The 21291-nt window shown below is 40.3% G+C and overlaps 1 protein-coding gene across 2 annotated transcripts in view; it reads left to right on the top strand.

The window, feature by feature from the left end:
* The window catches only part of PCOLCE2 (procollagen C-endopeptidase enhancer 2), a 163609-nt gene that overhangs the window by 89711 nt on the left and 52607 nt on the right, over positions 1-21291 (top strand). For both annotated transcript variants that reach the window (XM_084875949.1, XM_084875950.1), the window contains exons 4-5: positions 10203-10327; positions 11313-11449. In XM_084875949.1, the coding sequence (XP_084732075.1) occupies positions 10203-10327; positions 11313-11449 (262 nt within the window). The remainder of the gene's footprint in view (positions 1-10202; positions 10328-11312; positions 11450-21291) is intronic.

The following is a 21291-nucleotide window of genomic DNA, read 5'->3' on the forward strand; positions in this document are numbered from 1 at the left end:
TTTATTGATTTTCCACAGAGAGGAAGGGAGAGGGATAGATAGTTAGAAACGTCGATGAGAGAACAACATTGACCAGCTGCCTCTTGCATACCCCCTACTGGGGATGTGCCCACAACCAATGTACATGCTCTTGACCAGAATCGAACCCGGGACCTTTCAATCCGCAGACTGACGCTCTATCCACTGAGCCAAACCAGTTTGGGCTGATTTATCCTTTCTTAAAATAATGTGGTGTATTACATTGATTGATTTGCTTATGTCAAAGAATTAATGCCACTTGATCATGATGTATTATCCTACCTAATAAAAGAGTAATATGCAAATTAACCATCACTCTGCTACACCCATAAGCCATGCTCACCAGCCAATCAGAGTGAGTATGCAAATATATCCAACCAAGATGGCTATGGCCACAGAGAGCAGGAGGGAGGCTTGAGTTTCCCTGGCAATGGAGGAAGCCAAGCTTTCTGCCTGCCCTTGCTGGCCTAAGCCTCCACTCAAGGCTACAAAGTTTAAATTATAGAAGGTAAACAAACCCAAACAGAAATGGCAACAGCCATGGAGCTGGAAAGAGCAGGAGGCTAGGGTTGCCCCTGGCAATGGAAGAAGCAAAGCTTTCTGCCCACTCTGGCTGGCCCAGGCCTCCACTCCTGGCTACAAAGTTTCAATTATAGAAGATACATAAATTCCAACGGAAATGGCTGCCGACCACAGAGTGAGCAGGAGGCTTGGCTCCGCTCCAGGTTACAAAATTTCAATTGTAGAAGATAAATAAATTCCAGATACCAGGGCCTCTTCTTGGGTTGCCAGGGAGTGTGGCCGGCCTGCAAACCACCACAGGTCCCTCTCTCAGGCTGCTCCATGCTCCAAGGGAACCCTGACTCTGATTTGGGATACCCTTCAGGGCAAACCAGCTGGCCCCCACCCATGCACCAGGCCTCTATCCTATCTAATAAAAGAGTAATATGCAGATTGACCATCACTCCAACACACATGATGGCTGTCCCCATGTGGTCAAATATCCTGCCCCCATGCGCACACAAGATGGCCACCACAAGATGGCCAGTTGGGAGGCACCAGGCCTGCATGGGAAGGCAGTTGAGAGGGAACAGGCCTGCAAGGGAGGGCAGTTGGGGGTGATCAACCCTGAAGGGGAGGGCAGTTGGGGGTGACCAGGCTGGCAGAGGAGGGAAGTTGGGGACAAACAGGCTGGCAGGAGAGCAGTTAGACATCAGTCAGGCTGGCATGGTAGTGGTTAAGGGGTGATCAGGCTGGCAGGCAGAAGCAGTTAGGGGCAATCAAGAAGGCAGGCAGGCGAGCAGTTGTGAGCCAGCAGTCCTGGATTGTGAGAGGGCAGTTGGACATCCCTTGAGGGGTCCCAGATTGGAGAGGGTGCAGGCTGGGCTAAGGGACACTCCCCTAACCCCATGCATGAATTTCATGCACTGGGCCTCTAGTTTTTAATATATTGTTATAGTTGATTGCTAGTATTTTGTTTAGGATTTTTGCATCTGTATTCATCAGAGACTAGAGGTCTGGTGCACAAATTCATGTATGTGTGGATTCTGGCCGAGGGGAGGCGCTGTGGGTGGTTGGCCAGCTGGTTTGTTGAATTTTCATGTAACCAGTCCTCTAGTATAAGAATAATAGGCATTGCAGATATCTAACAAAATTATCCTTTAAATACAAAGGATAAAGACATTTCTGATCAGGGTAGGAGGAGGGTCAATCCGGGATGTGGCTGGCCACAGGGAGGGGCCATGGGTGGTTGGTTGGCTCCACCCCCTGGTCAAACTTTCGGTCGAACTCCTAGTCAAGGGGATAATTTGCAGATTAGCCTTTTATTATATAGGATTTTGCTCTGTAGTTTTCTTTTTTTGTGCCATTTTGCCAGGTTTTGGTATCAGGGTTATGTTAGCCTCATAAAATATGTTAGGAAGTATTGCTTCTGCTACAATATTTTGGAAGAGTTTGAGAAGGATAGTTTTCAAATCTTCTTTGAACATTGGTAGAATTCACTGGTGAAACCATCTAGTCCTAGACTTTTATTTTTTGGAAGGCTTTTCTTTTCTTTTTTCAATTTCCTCACCACTAATTAGTTTATTTAGATTTTCCAATTCTTCAAGGTTTTGTCTAGTGAGGTTATTTTAGGAACTTATGCATTACTTCTAGGTAATTGAATTTGTTGGCATATAGTCTTTGATAGTATTTTAATATTATCTTTGTATATCTGTAATGCCTGTGGTGATTTCTCCTCTTTCTGATTTTGTTTATATGGCTCTTTTCTCCTTTTTCCTTAGTGAGTCTAACAAGGGGTTTGTCAGTTTTATCAATCTTTTCAAAGAACCAGCTCGTTTTTTAAAATTAATTTTTATAGTCTTTTTGTTATCTATTTCAATCCTTCTCTAATTTTTATTATTTCCTTTATTCTTCTGGTTTTGGGCTACTTTGTTCTTTTTCTAGTACTTTATAATATAATGTTAAATTGTTTACTTGAGTTTTCTCTTGTTTCTTGAGATAGGCCTGTAATGATATAAACCTCCTTCTTATCACTGATTTATCTGCATCCCAGAAGTTTAGATATGCTGTATTGTCATTCTCATTTGTCTCTACATACCTTTTGATCTCACCTTTTATTTCATTGGTACATTCATTTTTTTTTTTTACTTTAAAATTTATTTTATTGATTTTTGTACAGAGAGGAAGGGAGAGAGATAGAGAGTTAGAAACATCGATGAGAGAGAGTCATCGACCAGCTGCCTCTTGCACATCCCCCACTGGGGATATGCCCGCAACCAAGGCACATGCCCTTGACCGGAATCGAACCCGGGATCCTTCAGTCCCCAAGCCGAGGCTCTATCCATTGAGCCAAACCGGTCTCGGCGGTACATTCATTTTTTAGTAGTATGTTGTTTAATCTCTACGTGTGTGTGTGTGTGTGTGTGTGTGTGTGTGTGTGTGTGTGTTTCCCCCCTTTTTGTAGTTGGTTTCTAATATCAAGGCATTGTGGTCAAAGAATATGATTGGTATAATTTCATTCTTGAATTTATTGATGCTAGTTTTATGATACAACATATAGTATGTCCTTGAGAATGTTCCACATGCACTGGAGAAGAATGTATAATCAGATGTTCTAGAATGAAAGGCTATATAACTGTCAATTAAGGCTATTTGATCTAGTGTTTCATTTAAGTCTGATATTTCTTTATTGATTTTCTGTTTTGATAATCTACCTAGAACTGTCAGTGGAATATTAAGGTCCCCAACTGTGATTGTGTTTTGATCTGTTTCTCCCTTTAGTTCTGTAAGTAGTTGCTTTTATATTTCAGTGTTCCCTAATTGGGTGTATATATTAAGAAGTATTATGTTTTCTTTAACATTATAAAATGTCCATCTTTGTCTCTTGTTACCTTTGTTAACTAAAATCTATTTTATCACATATAAGTATGGCTATACCTGCTTTTCTGTAGATGTTAATAGCTTAGCACATGTGTCAAACACAAGGCCCGCGGGCCAAATCCAGCCCGCCAGGCCTTGCAATGTGGCCCGCACCGCGCTGTCATCACTGCACTCCGCTGTCAGTTTATGACATTGTCAGTTTATGACTGTTCAGTAAACCATTCGGCCCGCGATTTAGGCTGGATTTTAGATTTTGGCCCCTTCTCTGATTGAGTTCGACACCCCTAGCTTAGAGAATCATTTTTCATCATTTCACTTTGAATCTCCCTTTGTCTTTGCAGCTTAGATGTATCTTTTGAAGGAAGCATATGGTTAGCTTTTGTTTTCTACTATTCTGTGCCTCTCTATTGGTGAATTTGGTCTATTTACATTTATGGTAATTTCTTTTAGCCACTTGATCCTTCATTTTCTGATAGCTCTTTGTCTCCATTAGCTCTTTTCCTTTATATTTCTACCTGTTGTTTTTGTTTGGTGGTATTCCATATATTTTTCCTCTTTTTTAAGCTATGTGTCTTGGTTTGAGGATTATTTTTGTGTGTGATTACTGTTAGGTTTATAAAAAATAAAGTTGCATATATACAGTATTTTTTTTCTTTTGAGTGTGTCTGATCTTCAGCCTCCTTTACCAATTCAAACCTTTATCCCCTTCCCTTTTATGTTTTTGTTCCTTTATGCTGTAATTGTTTTGACCATCTTGTAATGTTGTGACTTTATGCTCTTTGTTTCAGGTAGAATAAACTTCTTGAGTATTTCTTGCAATAGAAATCTTTTGGTGATAAAATCCCTCAGCTTCTGTATGTCGGGGAACATCTTTATTTCTCCTTTATATTTAAAGGATAATTTTGTTGGATATATTATTCATGGCTGGTAATTTTTCTCTTTCAGATTTTTGAATATTGGGTTCCACTCTCTTCTGGCTCATAGAGTTTCTGCTGAGAAGTCCTATGAAATTCTGATGGGTTTTCCATTGTAGGTCACTTCCTTATTTTCCCTGGCTGTATTGATAATTTTTTCTTTGTCATTAATTTTTGACAGTCTTAATACTATGTTTCTTGGAAAGGGACTCTTTAGGTGTTCTTTTTGTTTCTTGGATTTAAGGATATAGCTCTTTCTGTAGGTTTGGGAGGTTCTTATTCACTGTGTGAATAGGCTCTCTATTCCCTCCTTCTCCTCCTCCTCCTCCCCCTCCTCCTCCTCCTCCTCCTCCTCCTCCTCCTCCTCCTCCTCCTCCTCCTCCTCCTCCTCCTTCTCCTCCAATGCCTATTATTCTTATACTAGAAGACTGGTTACATGAAAATTCAGGCACTGAAGGTATAGTCCTTCAGCCCGGTCTGCTCCCTCTCACAGTCTGGGAGCGGGGCGACTTGGTAATCAGGGGAATGCAATACCCCCATCACACCTCTACTGCTGCCACTGTTGGCATTGCAAGCCTTGGCTGGCCCTGGTTACCTGAGCCTCAGGTGGCCCTGGTTACCTCAGGTGGCCCTGGGCAGCTGGGGGATTGAGGGGACTGGGGGGCTCCAGGGCAGGTATGCCTGCCACCCTGGTGGGACTTAGCGGACTGTGCACTGCCATATTGTGGCTGTGAGCACCGCCATCTTTGAGGGTGTGGCAGTCAATTAGCATATTTCTTCCTTATTGGCTGTGTGTGCTTCCATCTTTGTGAGAGTGTGATGGTAAATTAGCATATTCCCTCTTTATTAGATAGGACTATTGCTTTTCCTGATGGAGTCAAATAGTTCTCATAGAGCTCTTTGGTTAGTTTTTGTTTTTAATACTCAAGTTTCTCTCTTTTTCCCTCTGTGTCATTTCTAGATTATTACCTAGAAAATTCTTCCCTCTGTATGGTTACTAATTCTTTCCTGTGTATGGCTGACTTTGTTTCCTATGCTCAATAGTTCATTTCTAATTTCCTTAGTTGCATACTTCATTTCTGGGATTTCTGGTTAGTTCTTTTTAAATTTTCAGTCTCTTTGATAAAACACTTGTTTTGTTCATTTGTTTGTTTTCTGAGTGCATTGAATTGCCTTTCTGTATTTTCTTGCATCTTGTTGACTATTTTCAGAATTTCAATTTTAATTCTTTGTCAATTATGTCATATATTTCCTTGTGTTCACTTTGCTTTCTGGATATTTACCATGGTTATTCATAATATTTGCTGGTCTGTTCTGTCTAGGCTTTTACATTATTACTAGAGGTCCAGTGCACAAATTTGTACAAGGATGGGATCCTCAGCCTGGCTGGCAATTAGGGCCAATTAGGACAATCTTGCCCAATCCTGATCAGGGTTGATGGGAGCTGGACAGTGAGGGTGAGGTACTGCAGGAGGTTGGCTCGCCATGGGAAGTTGACTGTTGGAGCACCAGGGGTCAGCTCCTGCCTTGAGTGGTCAGTGTGCGTCATAGTGACTGGTCAACCAGTCATTTGGTCCCTTAGGCTTCTCTCTCTGTATATTGGGCCTTTTCTAGCAGTTTTCTCTGAAGATACCTTTCTATGTTTTCCAGTAGGTGGTGCTGAATCAAAGATTTTTACCTCTGTGATCTCCCACATTTGACCTCTATAGCTGACAGCAGTGCTGCTTGCTGCTTCAGGGTGGGGTTTGTTTTGCCCTTACTATAATGGTGACCCTGGACTTCTATGGGATTTCTTGCCATGCATCCAAACTGGGAATCAGTCACAGAAGGAAGCAGCAATTCTGCAATATTTCTCAGTTTACAGATAATGTGCTTCTCAACCTAATCCTACACCAAGGGCAACAGGAAGCAAATTTTGGGAGTCCAAGTGACAACAGGTTCTGTGACTCCCTTTCTTTGTCTGAAACACCAACCACCTGACAGTGGACAGCTGCAGCAGAATCCCTGTGCTGTGTCTTTGCCCCAGCCTCTCAGCTGACTCAGCTGCTGTTCACACTGCTTGCCCGGCTGACTCTGCTACTCTGCTCCTCCTGGCTAAAGCAAATGCTTGCTACTCTGGCTTTCTTCCCTCTCTGGGCCAGGATAGCTGCGAACTCCTGGCTGCAGGGCTGAGTCCATGGCTATCTGAGCTGTCCTTCCTTCTTGCTTCCCTATTTTTTCCCGTGTGCTCACCTTTAGATGTTTAACTGCACAGGTCTCTCAGAGGTGCCTCTAGAAGTGCCAACTAGAAGAGCAAAAATCACTTTTCATAGGAACACAAAAGAATCTAGAGTCTCTATAATGGGTATCATTCATATTGTCCACTATCAATTCATGTTATGAAACCAGGAAAGTGTGTCTGTATTCAAGAAAAAAAAATAGTCAATAAAAACTGATACCAAGACAAATCAGAAGTTGAAATTAGCAGATAGCACTTTAAAGCAGCTATAAGAAATATGTTTAAAAACTTAAAGGTAGGCTCACCAGTGTGGCTTAGTTATTGAGTGTTGACCCATGAATCAAGAGTTCACTGATTCAATTCCTGTTCAGTGCACATGCCTTGTTTGTGGGCTCAATTCCCAGTGGGGAGTGTGCAGGAGGCAGCTGATCAATGTTTCTATCTCTCTATCCCAGTGATTCCCAAAGTGGTCTATATCGACCCCCAGGGGTCTATGACAACCTGCAAGGGGTCTACGTCAGTGAAAAAAAAATTTGGGGGTCCATGAAATAAAAATGGGGGTCCACGATAGTGGATCTCAACATACACTGATAGTACCTATTTACTTACATCATATTATCTTATAATATAAAAACATATAAATTATTTATAAAAGTACCTATGAAGTAAAAAATTTATTATATATGTTTATAAAATTGTGTAAGTTGTAGGATAAAAACCTGAACATAATGATATACCAGTATCATCTTGTTACAAGCATACGCGCAGTAAACATTCTTGCCAATTTTTGTCTCAAAGCTTCGCGAACTTGCACCGACTTGTTCAATTCGTCACTCTATAAATATGAATGTGAGAAAAATACGTTCATTCGTTTCCTGAATCTTGAATAGGAAAGTGCTGAGAAAATATTTTAAAAAATATAAACTGGTAGTTTATCATACAAATTATAGTGAATCAGTGTTATTTTGTTTGAGAATGCCGGAGAAAAGTAGGTACATTATTTTTTATTAAATTTTAACACTAAACTTCACTACAGTTAGAAATTTACAAAAAAATCAATATCAGGTAAGTAGGGGGTCTACCCAAAACCGAAAAACATGGCAAGGGGTCTACGGCACAAACAAGTTTGGGAACCTCTGCTCTATCCCTTTCCTTTCCTCTCTTTCTCTAAAAACAAAAAACAAACAAACAAACAACAACAATAAAAACATATTTTTAAAAAGACACATGGATGTTGTCAAAAATATTAAAAAAAACTTAAAGGGATATATATTAAATAAACAGATTGAGAATCTCAGAGGAGAAACAGCAACTATAAAAAATAAAATGGTAATTATAGATCTGAAAGATACAGAATTTGAAATTTAAATTTTATCTTATGGCCTTACAAATAGATTGGAAATGATAGAAGCAAGAGTCTGTGAATTTGATTAGAAATTATGTAATCTGATCAACCAGGAGGGAAAATCTTTTTTAAAAATATATATATTTTATTGATTTTTTTACAGAGAGTTAGAAACATCAATGAGAGAGAATCATCGATCAGCTGCCTCTTGCACACCTCCCACTGGGGATGTGCCCACAACCAGGTACATGCCCTTGACCGGAATCGAACCTGGGACCCTTCAGTCCACAGGCCAACGCTCTGTCCACTGAGCCAAACTGGTTTTGGCCGGAGGGAAAATCTTAATGAGAATGAGTCCCTAAGACCAGTGAGACAATATCATGTGATCTTACACATGTGTAATTTGCATCCTAGAGAATAAGAGAATCATAATAGTGCAGGAAAAAAAATATCTGAAGAAATAATGGCTTGAAGCTACAAAATGTAGTGAAGTGCATCAATTTATAGACCAAGATCAACAAACCCTAAACAGGATATATAAAAATAAAGCCACACCTAGGCATAACAAAATTAAGTTACAGAAATCAAAAGATAAGGAGTGAATATTAAAATCAATAAGATAAAAGCCAGATGGTCTGAATGATATGCTTTCTTTTAATGAGAAACAATGGAGACTAGAAGGCAGAGGAACAGCATTTTTAAAGTGCTGGAATAAAACTGTAGATCAGGATTTTATAGCTAGTCTTAAAAAATGAAAGCATAATTAGACATTTTCAAATAAACACTTGCATCATAGAAATATTAAAGGGAGATCCACATTGAAGGGAAATGACTCCACAGGATTACATGTAGTTACTGGGATGATTAAAGGCCACTGGGAATCTATACTAAATAAAAAGGTAATATGTTAATTAGACTGGAAGACTTTCCAGGAGACCTTCCAAACATCCTTCCGGACAAATCCATGGTGGCAGGGAGAGGCAGAGGCAGTTAGGGGCGATCAGGCCAGGAAGGGAGGGCAGTTGGGGGGATCAGGCAGGGGGTAAAGTAGGGGGTGAGCAGGCTGGCGAGGGGGGGAGGGGGGGCAGTTGGGGTTGATCAGGCAGACAGGCAGAGTGGTTAGGAGCCAGTGGTCCCAGATTGCAAGTAAGATGTCCCCCAAGGGGGTCCCAAATTGCAGAGTTTGCAGGCCAGGCTGAGGGACCACTCTCCCCCCTTCCCCCACCCAGCCGCCATGCACAAATTTCGTGCACCAGGCTACTAGTGGTAAATACAAAAGACTACATTTTTTTTTTCCTCTTAATTTCTTTACATGTGTCTGTTAAAAAATACTTTAATACTGTATTATGGAATGTATGAAGTATGACATGTATAAAGATGTCATATATATGACAATAATAGGACAAAGGATGGAGAGGTAAATGAACTATACTGTTCACATATACACACACATATATCAATATAATACATGAGGAATACAATATTAACTCTAGGCAGATTATAAGTTAAAAATGCATATTGCAATCCCTAGAGTAACCATTAAAAATGTAAAAGTTAAATGAATTTTTAAAAAGTGAAAAAAAGTAGGAATTTGGCTAAAAGGGAAAATATTAAAATACAATACTAAAATCATTCAACTAACCCAAAGAAAGCAGGAAAGGGAGAGCAGATGGAACAAAAGAAAAGTGGAATGGGTAAAACAAAATAATAAATGGCACACTATATCCAAGTATTAAATTCAAAGGATTAATTATTCCAATAATAAGACAGTAATTATTAAAATGGGTGAAATAGGAAATCCCAACACTAAATAAAAGAGCTTTGTATATAAGAAAGTGCTTCAAATACAAAGTCAACATAGGTTGAAGTAAAGGGATGAAAAAACATGTACCATGCAAACATTAAAATTAAAACCAATACTTCTAAAAAGGCATTGTTACAAAGATGAATAGGTAAGTTACAGAATGGGAGAAAATATTCATGTAAATATCTAATAAAGGAATTCTATTCAGAATATATAAAAATCTCATAAAACTCAACAACGACAAAAAAGATAAAGTTCCCAATAAATATAAAAATGGGTCAACACCTGAACAGACTTCACACAGGGAGATATATGACTACACGGTGTGTGTGTGTGTGTGTGTGTGTGTGTGTACAGGAGACTATGTGACCACTTTTAAGAGAAAATTTAAGAGCTTCTGAAATTGTCCTTATTTGTTATACTATCACTTAATATTCCAAATTACTAATCTCTTCATGGTTGCATTGGGATAACCTCTATGAGGACATAAACTTGGATTTTTTTTATATTTAATAACTTCAGGCGATCAATATTGTGGAGGACGCCTTGAAAGACCTTCTGGCTCTTTTAAAACCCCCAACTGGCCAGACCGCGATTACCCTGCAGGAGTCACTTGCTTGTGGCACATTCTAGCCCCAAAGAATCAGGTAAGATTCCCTGAAAATATGAAGAAAGCATTCATGTGTGAATTTTCTAGACAATGTGAGAGGCCCAACTCTCAAGAGCTATTGCTACAGGGCAAGAAAGGCCTGGCTGGGCATAGATCTTTCTACAAAAACCCAGATTCAAATTGCTTTTGCCCTATTTGACTTGCAAAATCATGGATTTAATTTCCTATTTCATAATTACAATTTCAAAACAGATTTTGAAGTACAAATGGTAAGTAAATCCTGTGTGAAATTGTTTAACCCTGTGAAAGATTTTATAAGTAGAAGCCGCTAATTGTGGGACAATAAAACAAGTACATGTTATATTTAGGTTACCCTTTGCTCACATAGCAAACTAATCAGGTCCTCAGAGTAGCCATCCCAGTCATCAAATAAAAAACAGTCTGCCTGCATCACTTTGACCAAGCCAATGCAAACAGGCCACACTTCTTCAAAGAGCAAGTGGTCTGCTGTGAAAGCTAGCCTGCTTTATAATTTCTTTGGTTGTTTTTAAAAATAGAACCTGTGCAGGTTCCCCACAGATAACTTTATTCGTTGCTGTAAAACAATTAACAGAGAATGTGTAGTGTCCACTGCTCATTAGTGGGTGGTTTTATTAATTTGTACCCTTTCTGGGACCCACTTTCATATGTCAATTGCAGAACAGAACTTAGCATGGGAATAGATCAAGCCTACCCCATGGACTTTTGAAAATAACTATTCTCTAGTTTCATAGGTTTAAGTTTAAGATCTTACCTAGGATTGCTCTGGGAGTGAGATGATCTTTTGGAATGACTAAAAATTAAATCAAAAGAATAGCACAAGAAATATGAATACCACAGAATAAATATGAAAGAATAATTTAAACAATGCATTTTTACAAAGGAAAATCATAGTACCTACAAATCTGGAGGGAGGAAGAATTTCATTTGAGGTTATTCGGCAATGCTATTTTAATCCTTCTAATTCTGTGTTTTTACTAAAGCTTATAGAATTAAAGTTTGAGAAGTTTGATGTTGAACGTGATAACTACTGCCGATATGATTATGTGGCTGTGTTTAATGGTGGAGAAGTCAATGATGCTAAAAGAATTGGAAAGTATTGTGGTGATAGTCCACCCATGTAAGTAGCACCTTTTTTATTTAAAAACTTCTTGCTTTCTTTTTCTGTTTTAATCCTCATCCAAGGATATACTTATTGATTTTTAGAGAGAGATGATGGGCGAAAGAAAGAGAAACATCAATGTGAGAGAGAAATATTGATCAGTTGCCCCAACCCAAGATCAAACCTGAAACCTGGGTATGTACCTTGACTGGCAACCGAACCCAAAACCTTTTGGTATATGGGATGCTCCAACAAACTGAACCACCCAGCTGGGGCTCAAATCTTATTACTTATTCAATTGATCAACTATGTTTTATTTTCTGAAAGATTTTATGTTGTTATTTTGTTCACAAGATCCTGGATTCCATAACAGTGAGTAGACAACCTTAACAAGTGTAGAGAGGCCTCTACAGACACATAAACAAAAGCAGAGGTGGCAATTACAACAGGCAGATGCTGTGTCAGATGCATGGATATGTCACTGCCCTTTAAAGGTGAGGTTGTGCCTCAGAGTGAAAGGGAAAGTTATGATTAAAACAATACATAACAAAACTTGGGGCTACCTACTGGGGACCCAGACAAAGAAAACAGAAAGCTTACAATAGATCCAGGTGATTTTACCTAATCAGGTCCTGTCCTGGATCTTGTAGCTCCTCTTCATATTGTTGTTGTTTAAATTTTGGTGAGTGAACCCGAAAGGTACTTATCAGAACATTTATGGAGCTATGAGCTCTGCCACTTACTAGTTGCATGATGCTGCGCACATTATTTAACTGTAAGATATTTGTTGCAAGATATTTTACACCTTGGTATACAATACTAGGAAAGTGACAATTGAAACAACTATAGCTTGTCATCGAAGTCATCAAAGTAAACACCCTTTCCTACTTTGTTGCTTAAACAGAATTAGATTATATGCACCACCTGCTTTTACATGTATCTATGGTTTCCACAGACATGCTTGAGTTAAAGCAAGGTTCATTTTCTGTTTCAATTCATTTATATTTAAGTTGAATAATTTAAAAATTTTAATGCATTCAAGTTAGTTATAATTACACATTAGTATATCTGAATTTGGCTTTATAGATGAACTAGTGGTCTGGTACACAAAATCCATGCACATTAAAAGGGGATTAATTAGAGGAAATATTTTAATATTGCTATTTTCCCTTTATCTAAAATAGAAGTATCAGAGATTAAAGAAAATTAGTAACATTTTGAAAATATATGAAAATCTTCCTCCTGTCAAAGATTGAGGTGCACCACCGGACCCAGAGTCAAGTCCCTGCCCACCCACGTGCACCTCAAAATTATGAGAGACCCAGATCCGCAGTCCCTCCCTTCCCCCAATTGGGATAGATTCAGACCTAGCTAGTCCCACCCTTGTTAAGCCCTGCCAGGAGAGGCCTCATGTTCCCTGGCCCAGCACGGGTAGGGGGGTGGGGGGTCATGGCCTGAGGTTCCCTGTCAAGCCCCTCCGGGCTGGGGGTGTGCCTTGAGGTCCCCCATCAAGCCCCACCAGGCATGGGGCGCAGCCTCAGGTCATCTGGCCTGGTGCCGGAGGGGGGCGCAGCTTCAGGTGCCTCATCAAGCTCTACTGGGTGGGGGCATGGCCTCAGGTTCCCCAGCCCAGGGTGAGGGGAGCAGCCTGAGGTCCCCTAACCCAGCACTGGTGCAGAGAGGCACAACTTGAGGTCCCCTGTAAGCCCCACAAGGTGGGAAGGTGCAGCCTCAAGTCCCCCTGCTCGGTGCCCTGGTGGGGTGTGTAGCCTCAGGTCCCCTGTTAAGCCCCACCAGGCAGGAGGCGCAGTCTGAGGTCCCCCAGCCTGGCACCCGGGCGGAGGGTGCAGCCTGAGGTCTCCCATCAAGCCCTGCCAGGTGGAGGGCACAACCTGAGGTCCCCCATCAAGCCCCACCAGGCGGGGGCGTGGCCTTAAGCCCTGCTGGGCAGGGAGCACAGCCTGAGGTCCCCTGTCAAGCCCCATGGGGGTCGGGGTTGGGCACACAGCCTCATGTCCCTGCTGATTGCTCATTAAGGATCCTTACAGGAACTCAGCTTCCGCTGTGGATGCAGCATCTTGTGTTACAGAAACCCCACCTCCACTGTGGGTGCAGCCATTTTGTGTTATGGAAACCCCCACTTCCGCTTTGGGCACTGTCATCTTTGTGGTGGAGTGATGGTAAATTTGCATATTCCGCCGAAACCGGTTTGGCTCAGTGGTAGAGCGTCGGTCTGCGGACTAAAAGGTCCCAGATTCGATTCCAGTCAAGGGCATGTACCTTGGTTGCGGGCACATCCCCAGTAGGGGTTGTGCAAGAGGCAGCTGGTCGATGTTTCTCTCTCATCGATGTTTCTAGCCCTCTATCTCTCTCCCTTCCTCCTCTCCCTTCCTCCTTACTGATATTTAAAATATCAATAAAATATATATATATTTTTTTAAATTGCATATTCCCTCTTTATTATATAGGATTATATAGGATGTGTTAGAGAAAAGCCTATTTCTAAGCTCCTAAAAAGTTCCTTATATTCTTTTTCTATTCTGCTGGAACAAATTAACATAAACTTAAGTGGCTTAAAACAACATATTTTTTCTCTTATATTCTGGAGGTGAAAAGTCTGGAATTAGTTTCACTGGGCTAAAATCAAACTGTCAGCAGGGTGTTTTCTTCTGGAACTGCTGCCAGACAGGGAGACCTGGCTGTGGGCAGGTCTCCCTAGGGCTGGCCAGTAGTGTGTGGGTTTTGACTTTGTGCAGGAAATATTTCACACCACAGATCCAGGTGATTATGAGGAAATGTTTATTAAAGCTGGGAACAATGAAATAAGGAAGTGCTTAGCATAGAAGGAGCAACAGGAGAACCCAGGCTGGGCTGCCTTAATTCTCTGGAAAGTCAGAAAAAGGTCTTGGGGACAGGGCCAGAGGTTTTTTCCTGGAATGAGTTGCCACTGCCCATTGCTGCCCTGGTCACAAGTCTCATGGGATCCTTTAGGGTTTAGGAGATGTGTGTCTGTGAGTGGGGAGAGAGAGGGAAGAGAAGAAGGGAAAAGGAAGAATGGTGGCTGCCCTCAGAGGGAGAGCATGTGCTGGATCCTTTGTCTTGAGGGCTTTTATCTCTTTCTCATGGGTGGGAATCTTAGGGGAGGTCTTGGGGGAAACAACAGAATATTCATCAGTTTCTCAGGTGTGCTCCTCCAGGGCCGTGGTCTCCTTGGATTGGTCAGTGTCAGAGCAGGGGTTGTTAGTCATTGCAGCTGGTCCTGGAGTCACTCACCTGATTTTTCTGTTTTTCTGGGTCTGAAGCTGAAATATAGCTGAGGCCTAGATGTTATCTCTAGGAAGGTGACCTTGTGTATCTGCTATAAGGTGCTCTACAGTTTGCTCAGTTCTCTTCTCAGTTTCCCAATTTCGTTTGTCCTGGCTTCTCGGCCTATCTTGGAAGCTTGAAAGAGAATCAGTTTCCTTGCCTTTTTTAAGCTTCTGGAGGCTGTGGCTCTTTGACAGTGGCTCCTTTTTTGTCTTTAAGGCACATCATCATATCTCGGCTTCTGACATATTTTCTTTTCCTCCACAGCAATCAGACCTTACTCTCATGAAGGTAATTGTGGTTACATTCAGAGCCCACCTACCTAGTCTAGGATGCTCTCCCCTTCTCAAGATCCTTAATTTAATATTCTCTGCAAAGTCCCTTTGCATATGAAGTAACATTCATAAGTTCCAAGAATTAGAATGTGGAGACTTTAGGGGCCATTATTTAGCTATCACACCCTCATTGATTCAAAGCCAGTCTTTTCCTCTAGATCTTCCTTCTCAGCTCCTCTTTTCTCCCTTTTTTTGGTTCCTTCCCCATAACCTATAAATTTAAGTTCTCCCAAATTAGAAAACAACTCTCTTGACTATCCTGCTCTAGCTTTTTCTGCCATGTTTTTTTTCTTTGTATACAACTGTTTTTAAAAATAATTTCATTTAGCCAAAACCAGTTTGGCTCAGTGGATAGAACACTGGCCTGTGGACTGAAAGGTCCCAGGTTCAATTCCAGTCAAGGGCATGTACCTTGGTTGCAGGCACATCCCCAGTAGGGAGTGTGCAGGAGGCAGCTGATCAATATTTCTCTCTCATTGATGTTTCTAACTCTTTATCCCTCTCCCTTCCTCTCTGTAAAAAATCAATAAAATATATTAAAAATAATAATTTCATTTCATTTTCATTTTCATTTCAGCAATGAAATGAAAAAAAAAAAGTGATGAAAAGCCCAAATTTGAAGAGAAAAACAAGTATTTGGAGGTGGCAGCTTTCTTCAGGATTTGTGCCAGTCTTTGATGACTTAGAACTTCATTCTTACAGGCCATGCTTGGGAATAAAGGGTAGAGCTCAGGGTCCAGGCAAGAGGGGACATTTGATCAAAGACCATAAGAGACCAACAAAAATTACACCAACACGACTGAACTAACTTTCCCTATAACCCACAGGTGATAGGAAGGAACATCAGTTTTGGCCTTAGCTTTTGATGAAAGGAAGAAGAGGTAGAGAATTTCTAACCAAAAAACAGTCCACTTATAAGTCTAGGGTTACAATATATACTAAATGCACTCAAGAATTTAATTTATAGAGTTTCCAAGTTGGTAGTGCCCACAGGGGCTGACAGAAGAAAATATAAATGCTCATTGGAAAAATGCATCTTAAACCTTAAGAATACCTATAGAAAAAAAATGGGAGGACACAAAATGGCAGCCAAATAGCAAATGTGTCCCAAGCCTTAAGAGTAGAGAGAAAGAAAATCTAAATTTAATAATATACAGCTGGAATTGGTAAAGTAGACAGAGCTGGTGAGATAATTTGCAGCTGGGAAGAGCAGAGGATGCTCAGAGAATGGTAGGATTGGGGATCTGAGCTAGGGAGAGTTGTGAGAACTCCAAACCCAGAGGGTCAGAAGGAAGCCACACTGCACTAAGTCCACATCCCTGTGACTGTGGAAAGGAATTCTACAGGACTGCTGGTGGCATGGGGTTATAGATCTAAGTCCACAGCCATGAGAGGCTGAACCCAAAGAGGAACTGCCCAAGCTACACGGTGCCAGGGGTAGAGAAACTCACAGTGGTTTCCCCTCTTCTTGGTCTTTGCTTTTATTCACTAAACCCAGTTCATAGGACCTTTCAAATAAAAACACTCACCCATGACTGAGGTGCAGGTGGAAGTAGGACTTGTAGAGTCTGGGGAGAGGCTGTGGAGAAGAGCAGGTTGGGGAGAGGTGACCAGGAGTCCAACACTGGGACATTCCTGACCCTCTAGACATAAGCAGCCATTTTCTCCTGAAGAGCTATCTCCCAGCAATCTCCAGGCAATTTGTACCACTCAGACTATATCCTGAGAGGTACAAAGGACACAAAAAATCTGAATAGCCTCTAAGAGCCCTCAGGGACTAGATTGAAGAGCGGCCATTCAGTCTCAGAAAGCAATACAGCAACCTCCCTAACTAAATCTATGTCAGAAATAGATGCTGAGAGATTAAGATTGACAGCAGGCAGACAATCTAAGTTGGCAGATTGGTCCTGCCTGCTGGCAGCCAAGGCAGTGGAGATAGACACAAAAGATGGAAATTCAAGATGGTGCTGACTACCTAACAAGGCACTGAGAAGTGTCAGACAGTATAGAAGAGTGGGATCATAAATCAGCCCCCATGGAGCATTAAAACAGCTGAAATGAACAACACTTCACTCATTTTTAAAATTTTATTTTTTATTTAAAAATTTAAAAATGTTGCCGAAACTGGTTTGGCTCAGTGGATGGAGCATCGACCTGCGGACTGAAAGGTCCCAGGTTCGATTCTGGTCAAGGGCATGTACCTTGGTTGCGGGCACATCCCCAGTGGGGGGTGTGCAAGAGGCAGCTGATCGATTTCTCTCTCATCGATGTTTCTAGCTCTCTATCTCCCTCTCTTCCTCTCTGTAAGAAATCAATAAAGTATAAATAAATAAATAAATAAATAAATAAATAAATAAATAAATAAAAATTTAAAAATGTTTCTTTGTTTTTTTCTTTTTTCACATTATTTTTCTTCATTCTATTTTTAATTATTTTATCTTATTTTTAAAATTGTTTTCTTTATCTTTCTTTTCTTTTCTACTCATCCTCTTTCTGCTTCCTCTTTACTGAACTGAGGTCCTCCCCATATTCATTCAATTCCTTAACCTTACTTTCTGTATATAAGCTCTGCCTCTACAGATTCTGCCTCCACTCTCTTTTCTGGGTGTTCTTTGTTTGCATTTTCATTTATCTTTTTGTTCTGTAGTGTTTTCTCTCCATCTATATATATATATATATATATATATATATATATATATATATATATATATATATATATATATTTTTTTTTTTTTTTTTTTTTTACTTTTTCTTTTCTCTTACCATTTTGCTCTTTCCTTGATATCATTTTTGCTCTGTTTTCTCTTCCCTAATTCTCTTTTCTCTAGTGGTCACTAATATTGGGGTTATCAGTATCCTGATTACATTCATGCTTTGTTTCGTGTTTTATTGAGTTGTAATTTGTGCTGTTTGGTCAATGTAGTAGAAAGTGAGCCACATAACCAGACACACTGAAAGGAGACTCCATCCATGGATCGGACAATAATATTCAAGTCCAGTTACACCAAGATAACTCAAATTTCCCAAGTTGGAGGTATCCCTAGATTGCCCAGACCAGAGAGATTGTACCACTGGGTCCATAAAACATCTACTACATGAGACAAACTCAAAAAAATCTGGGTAGCATAGCAGTTGATCTCGTCTGTTTCTTTGAATCACAAAGAAAAATTGGGAGATAAAGAAACAACCTCCCCTTCTAAAGTCAAGGAGGAATTATCAGAAAAGGAAATAACGAAATGGGGGTAAGCAAGTTGTCAGAGAAAGAATTCAGAGCAATGGTATAAGGACACTGAAAAGGATGGAAGATAAATTCAACAATATGCATAAAAATCAAGAAGAAATGAAGAAGAATCAAGAGGAAGTGAAGAATGACGTAGCCACAATAAAGAACAAAACAGTTTCAACAATAGACCAGCAGTAAGGACTATATTAGTGAATTAGAAGACAATATAGATAAAGCACAGCAGCAACTAGAAAGAAAACTTAAAAAGGAGGAGGAGAGCGTAAGGGAGCTTTGAGACAACATGAAATAAAACAACTCTGCATAATAGGGTACCAGAAGGAGAGGAAGTAGAGTGAGGAGTAGAAAACCCGTTTGAAGAAATACTAGTAATGACAGAAAACTTCCATGATATTGGGAATAAAAAACTCACACAAGTCGAAAAAGCTCACAAGAGTCCCAAACAAGATGAACCCAAATAGACTGACACCAAGACACATCATAATTAAATTGGAAAACACCAATGAAAAAGCAAGAATCTTAAAGGCTGCTAAAGAGAGACAGAAAGTTACCTATAAGGGATCTCCCATTAGACTATCAACTGATTTCTCGACAGAAACAAATCAAGCCAGAAGGAAATAGAATAAAATATACAAAGTGATACAAAGCAAGGGACTGAATCCAAGAGCACTATACCCAGTAAGGCTATCATTCAAAATTGAAGGTGAAATCAGCAGGTTCATAGCCAAAAAAGGTCTAAGGGAGCTTATTACCACCAAACCAGCAATGCAAGAAATGTTAAAAGCATGCTGTAAAAAATAAGAAATAGAAAGGGAAGGAGGAACACAGGCACAAAGGATAAAAATGGCAACAAACAAATACCTATCAATAATAATAAAAGAATAATATGCTAATTAGACCAGACAGCCTAACATCCTTCCTAGAGGACAAAGCTGTAATTATTTGCAGATGACATGGCATTATACAGAGAAAACCCTAAAGACTCCAATAAAAACATAATAGACTTAATGAGTTTGGCAATGTAGCAGGATACAAAATTTACATTCAGAAATCTATGGCTTTTTTATACACTGATAATGAACTCACAGAAAGAGAAACAAAACAAAAAAATCTCATTTACCATTGCAACAAAAAAAATTAAGATACCAGGAATAAATTTAACCAAGGAGGTAAAGAACCTGTACTCAGAAAATTATCAGACACTGAAAAAAGAGATAAAGGAAGATATAAACAAATAAAAGAATAGTTTGTGTACATGGATTGGTAGAATCAACATAATCAAAATGTCCATACTACCCAAAGCAATCTATATATTCAATTCACTCTCCATTAAAATACCAATGCCATACTTCAAAGACCTAGAACAAACTCTCCAAAAAGTCATCTGGGCATGTTAATAGGAGAAACCAAGATGGTGGCATAAGTACACACCTACACTGCTGCCTTGCACAACAATATCAAAACTACAACTAAAAGACAAAACAGACAGCCATCCAGAACCATGGGAAAGCTGGCCAAGTGGAAATTCTACAACTAGAAGAAAAGAGGAAAGAACATTGAGAATCAGAGGAGCTGCAGGAGGCAGAGGTAGGGAGACTCGCATACAGAGAGGACAAGCGGCTGTGTGCAATGGCGGCTGACTTTCTAAAGCGGGAGGGAGTCAGAAGCTCCTGACTGTGCTGAACTCTAGTCCTGGGCAAGATGTTGGGAAACCAAACTCATTTGGGTGGAATCTGGACTATGAGGGAAAGAGAAAGCACACTGAGAGTCGGAAGCCGTAGAAGGCAGAGGTCCAGAGGTGCGCATGCACAAAGAGGACTGACTGCTGAATGCACGGGAGGCTGAGTGTACAACTGGCTCTCTAAAGCGGGAGGGAGAAGGAAACTCCTGACTGCGCTGAACTCCAGTTCCAGGTAAGTTTCTGGGAACGCCAACTCATTCAGGGGAAAAAATGGACTGTCTGGCAGTGGGCGAAACTTGATGATGGCTTTCTCCCGAGGTGCTTGCAGCGATTACTGAGGGACACTGAGTGCCAGAGGCCTCATAGGACAGGGCTGACAGAAAGCCAAGGCTGTCTGCTCTTTCCTGAAACCCCACCCCATCCAAATTGAACACAGAGGCTTTTGCAATTTTCAAGTCTTATCTCATAAGAGTTTCTCCAGCACAGAAATTCTCCCAGTGCAGACATAGTTGATCCTCACAGCCAATTAGCCTGGAGGTTAATCCCTCCCAGTGATACCAACAATAATCAAGACTTAACTAAAATAAGATTGTGCACACAGCCCACAAAGGGGTGCACCAAGAGTGTCCACCTCAAGTCACTGTGCCCTAGAGAACACCTAGCACACAAAGCTACTCTACCATCTCAGGGAAGCAGTGAAAATGCAGAGACAAAGAAACAGATCACAAATGAAAGAAATGGAGGAAAACAAATGACTGGATATAGAGTTCAAAACCATGGTTATAAGGTTTTTCATGAATATCCTAGAAAAGGCCTATAAATTTAGTGAGACCCTTGAGAATGAAAAAAGATCAACTAGAAATTAAGCATACACTGACTGAAATAAAAAATATTATACAGAGACTTAACAGCAGACTAGAGGCTGTCAAGTCAAATATTTGAAATATAAGGAAGCAAAAAACACTCAACTGGAAAAGCAAAAATAAAAAAGAATTTAAAAATTTGAACATAGTGTAAGGAGCCTCTGGGACAACCTCAAGTGTACCAACATCCAAATTATGGGGGTTCCCAAAGAAGAGAGAGAGCAAGATACTGAAAACCTATTTGAAGAAATAATGACTGAAAACATCCCCCACCTGGTGAAAGAAATAGACTTATAAGTCCAGGAAGTGCACAGAACCCCAAACAAAAGGAATCCAAAAAGGACCACACCAAGACATATCATAATTAAAATGCCAACAGCAAAAGACAAAGAAAATATTAAAAGCAGCAAGAGAAAAACAGTTAATTACCTACA

The sequence above is a fragment of the Pipistrellus hanaki genome (genome assembly GCF_964339955.1).
Source record: "Pipistrellus hanaki genome assembly, chromosome: 2".
Lineage (NCBI taxonomy): Eukaryota > Metazoa > Chordata > Mammalia > Chiroptera > Vespertilionidae > Pipistrellus > Pipistrellus hanaki.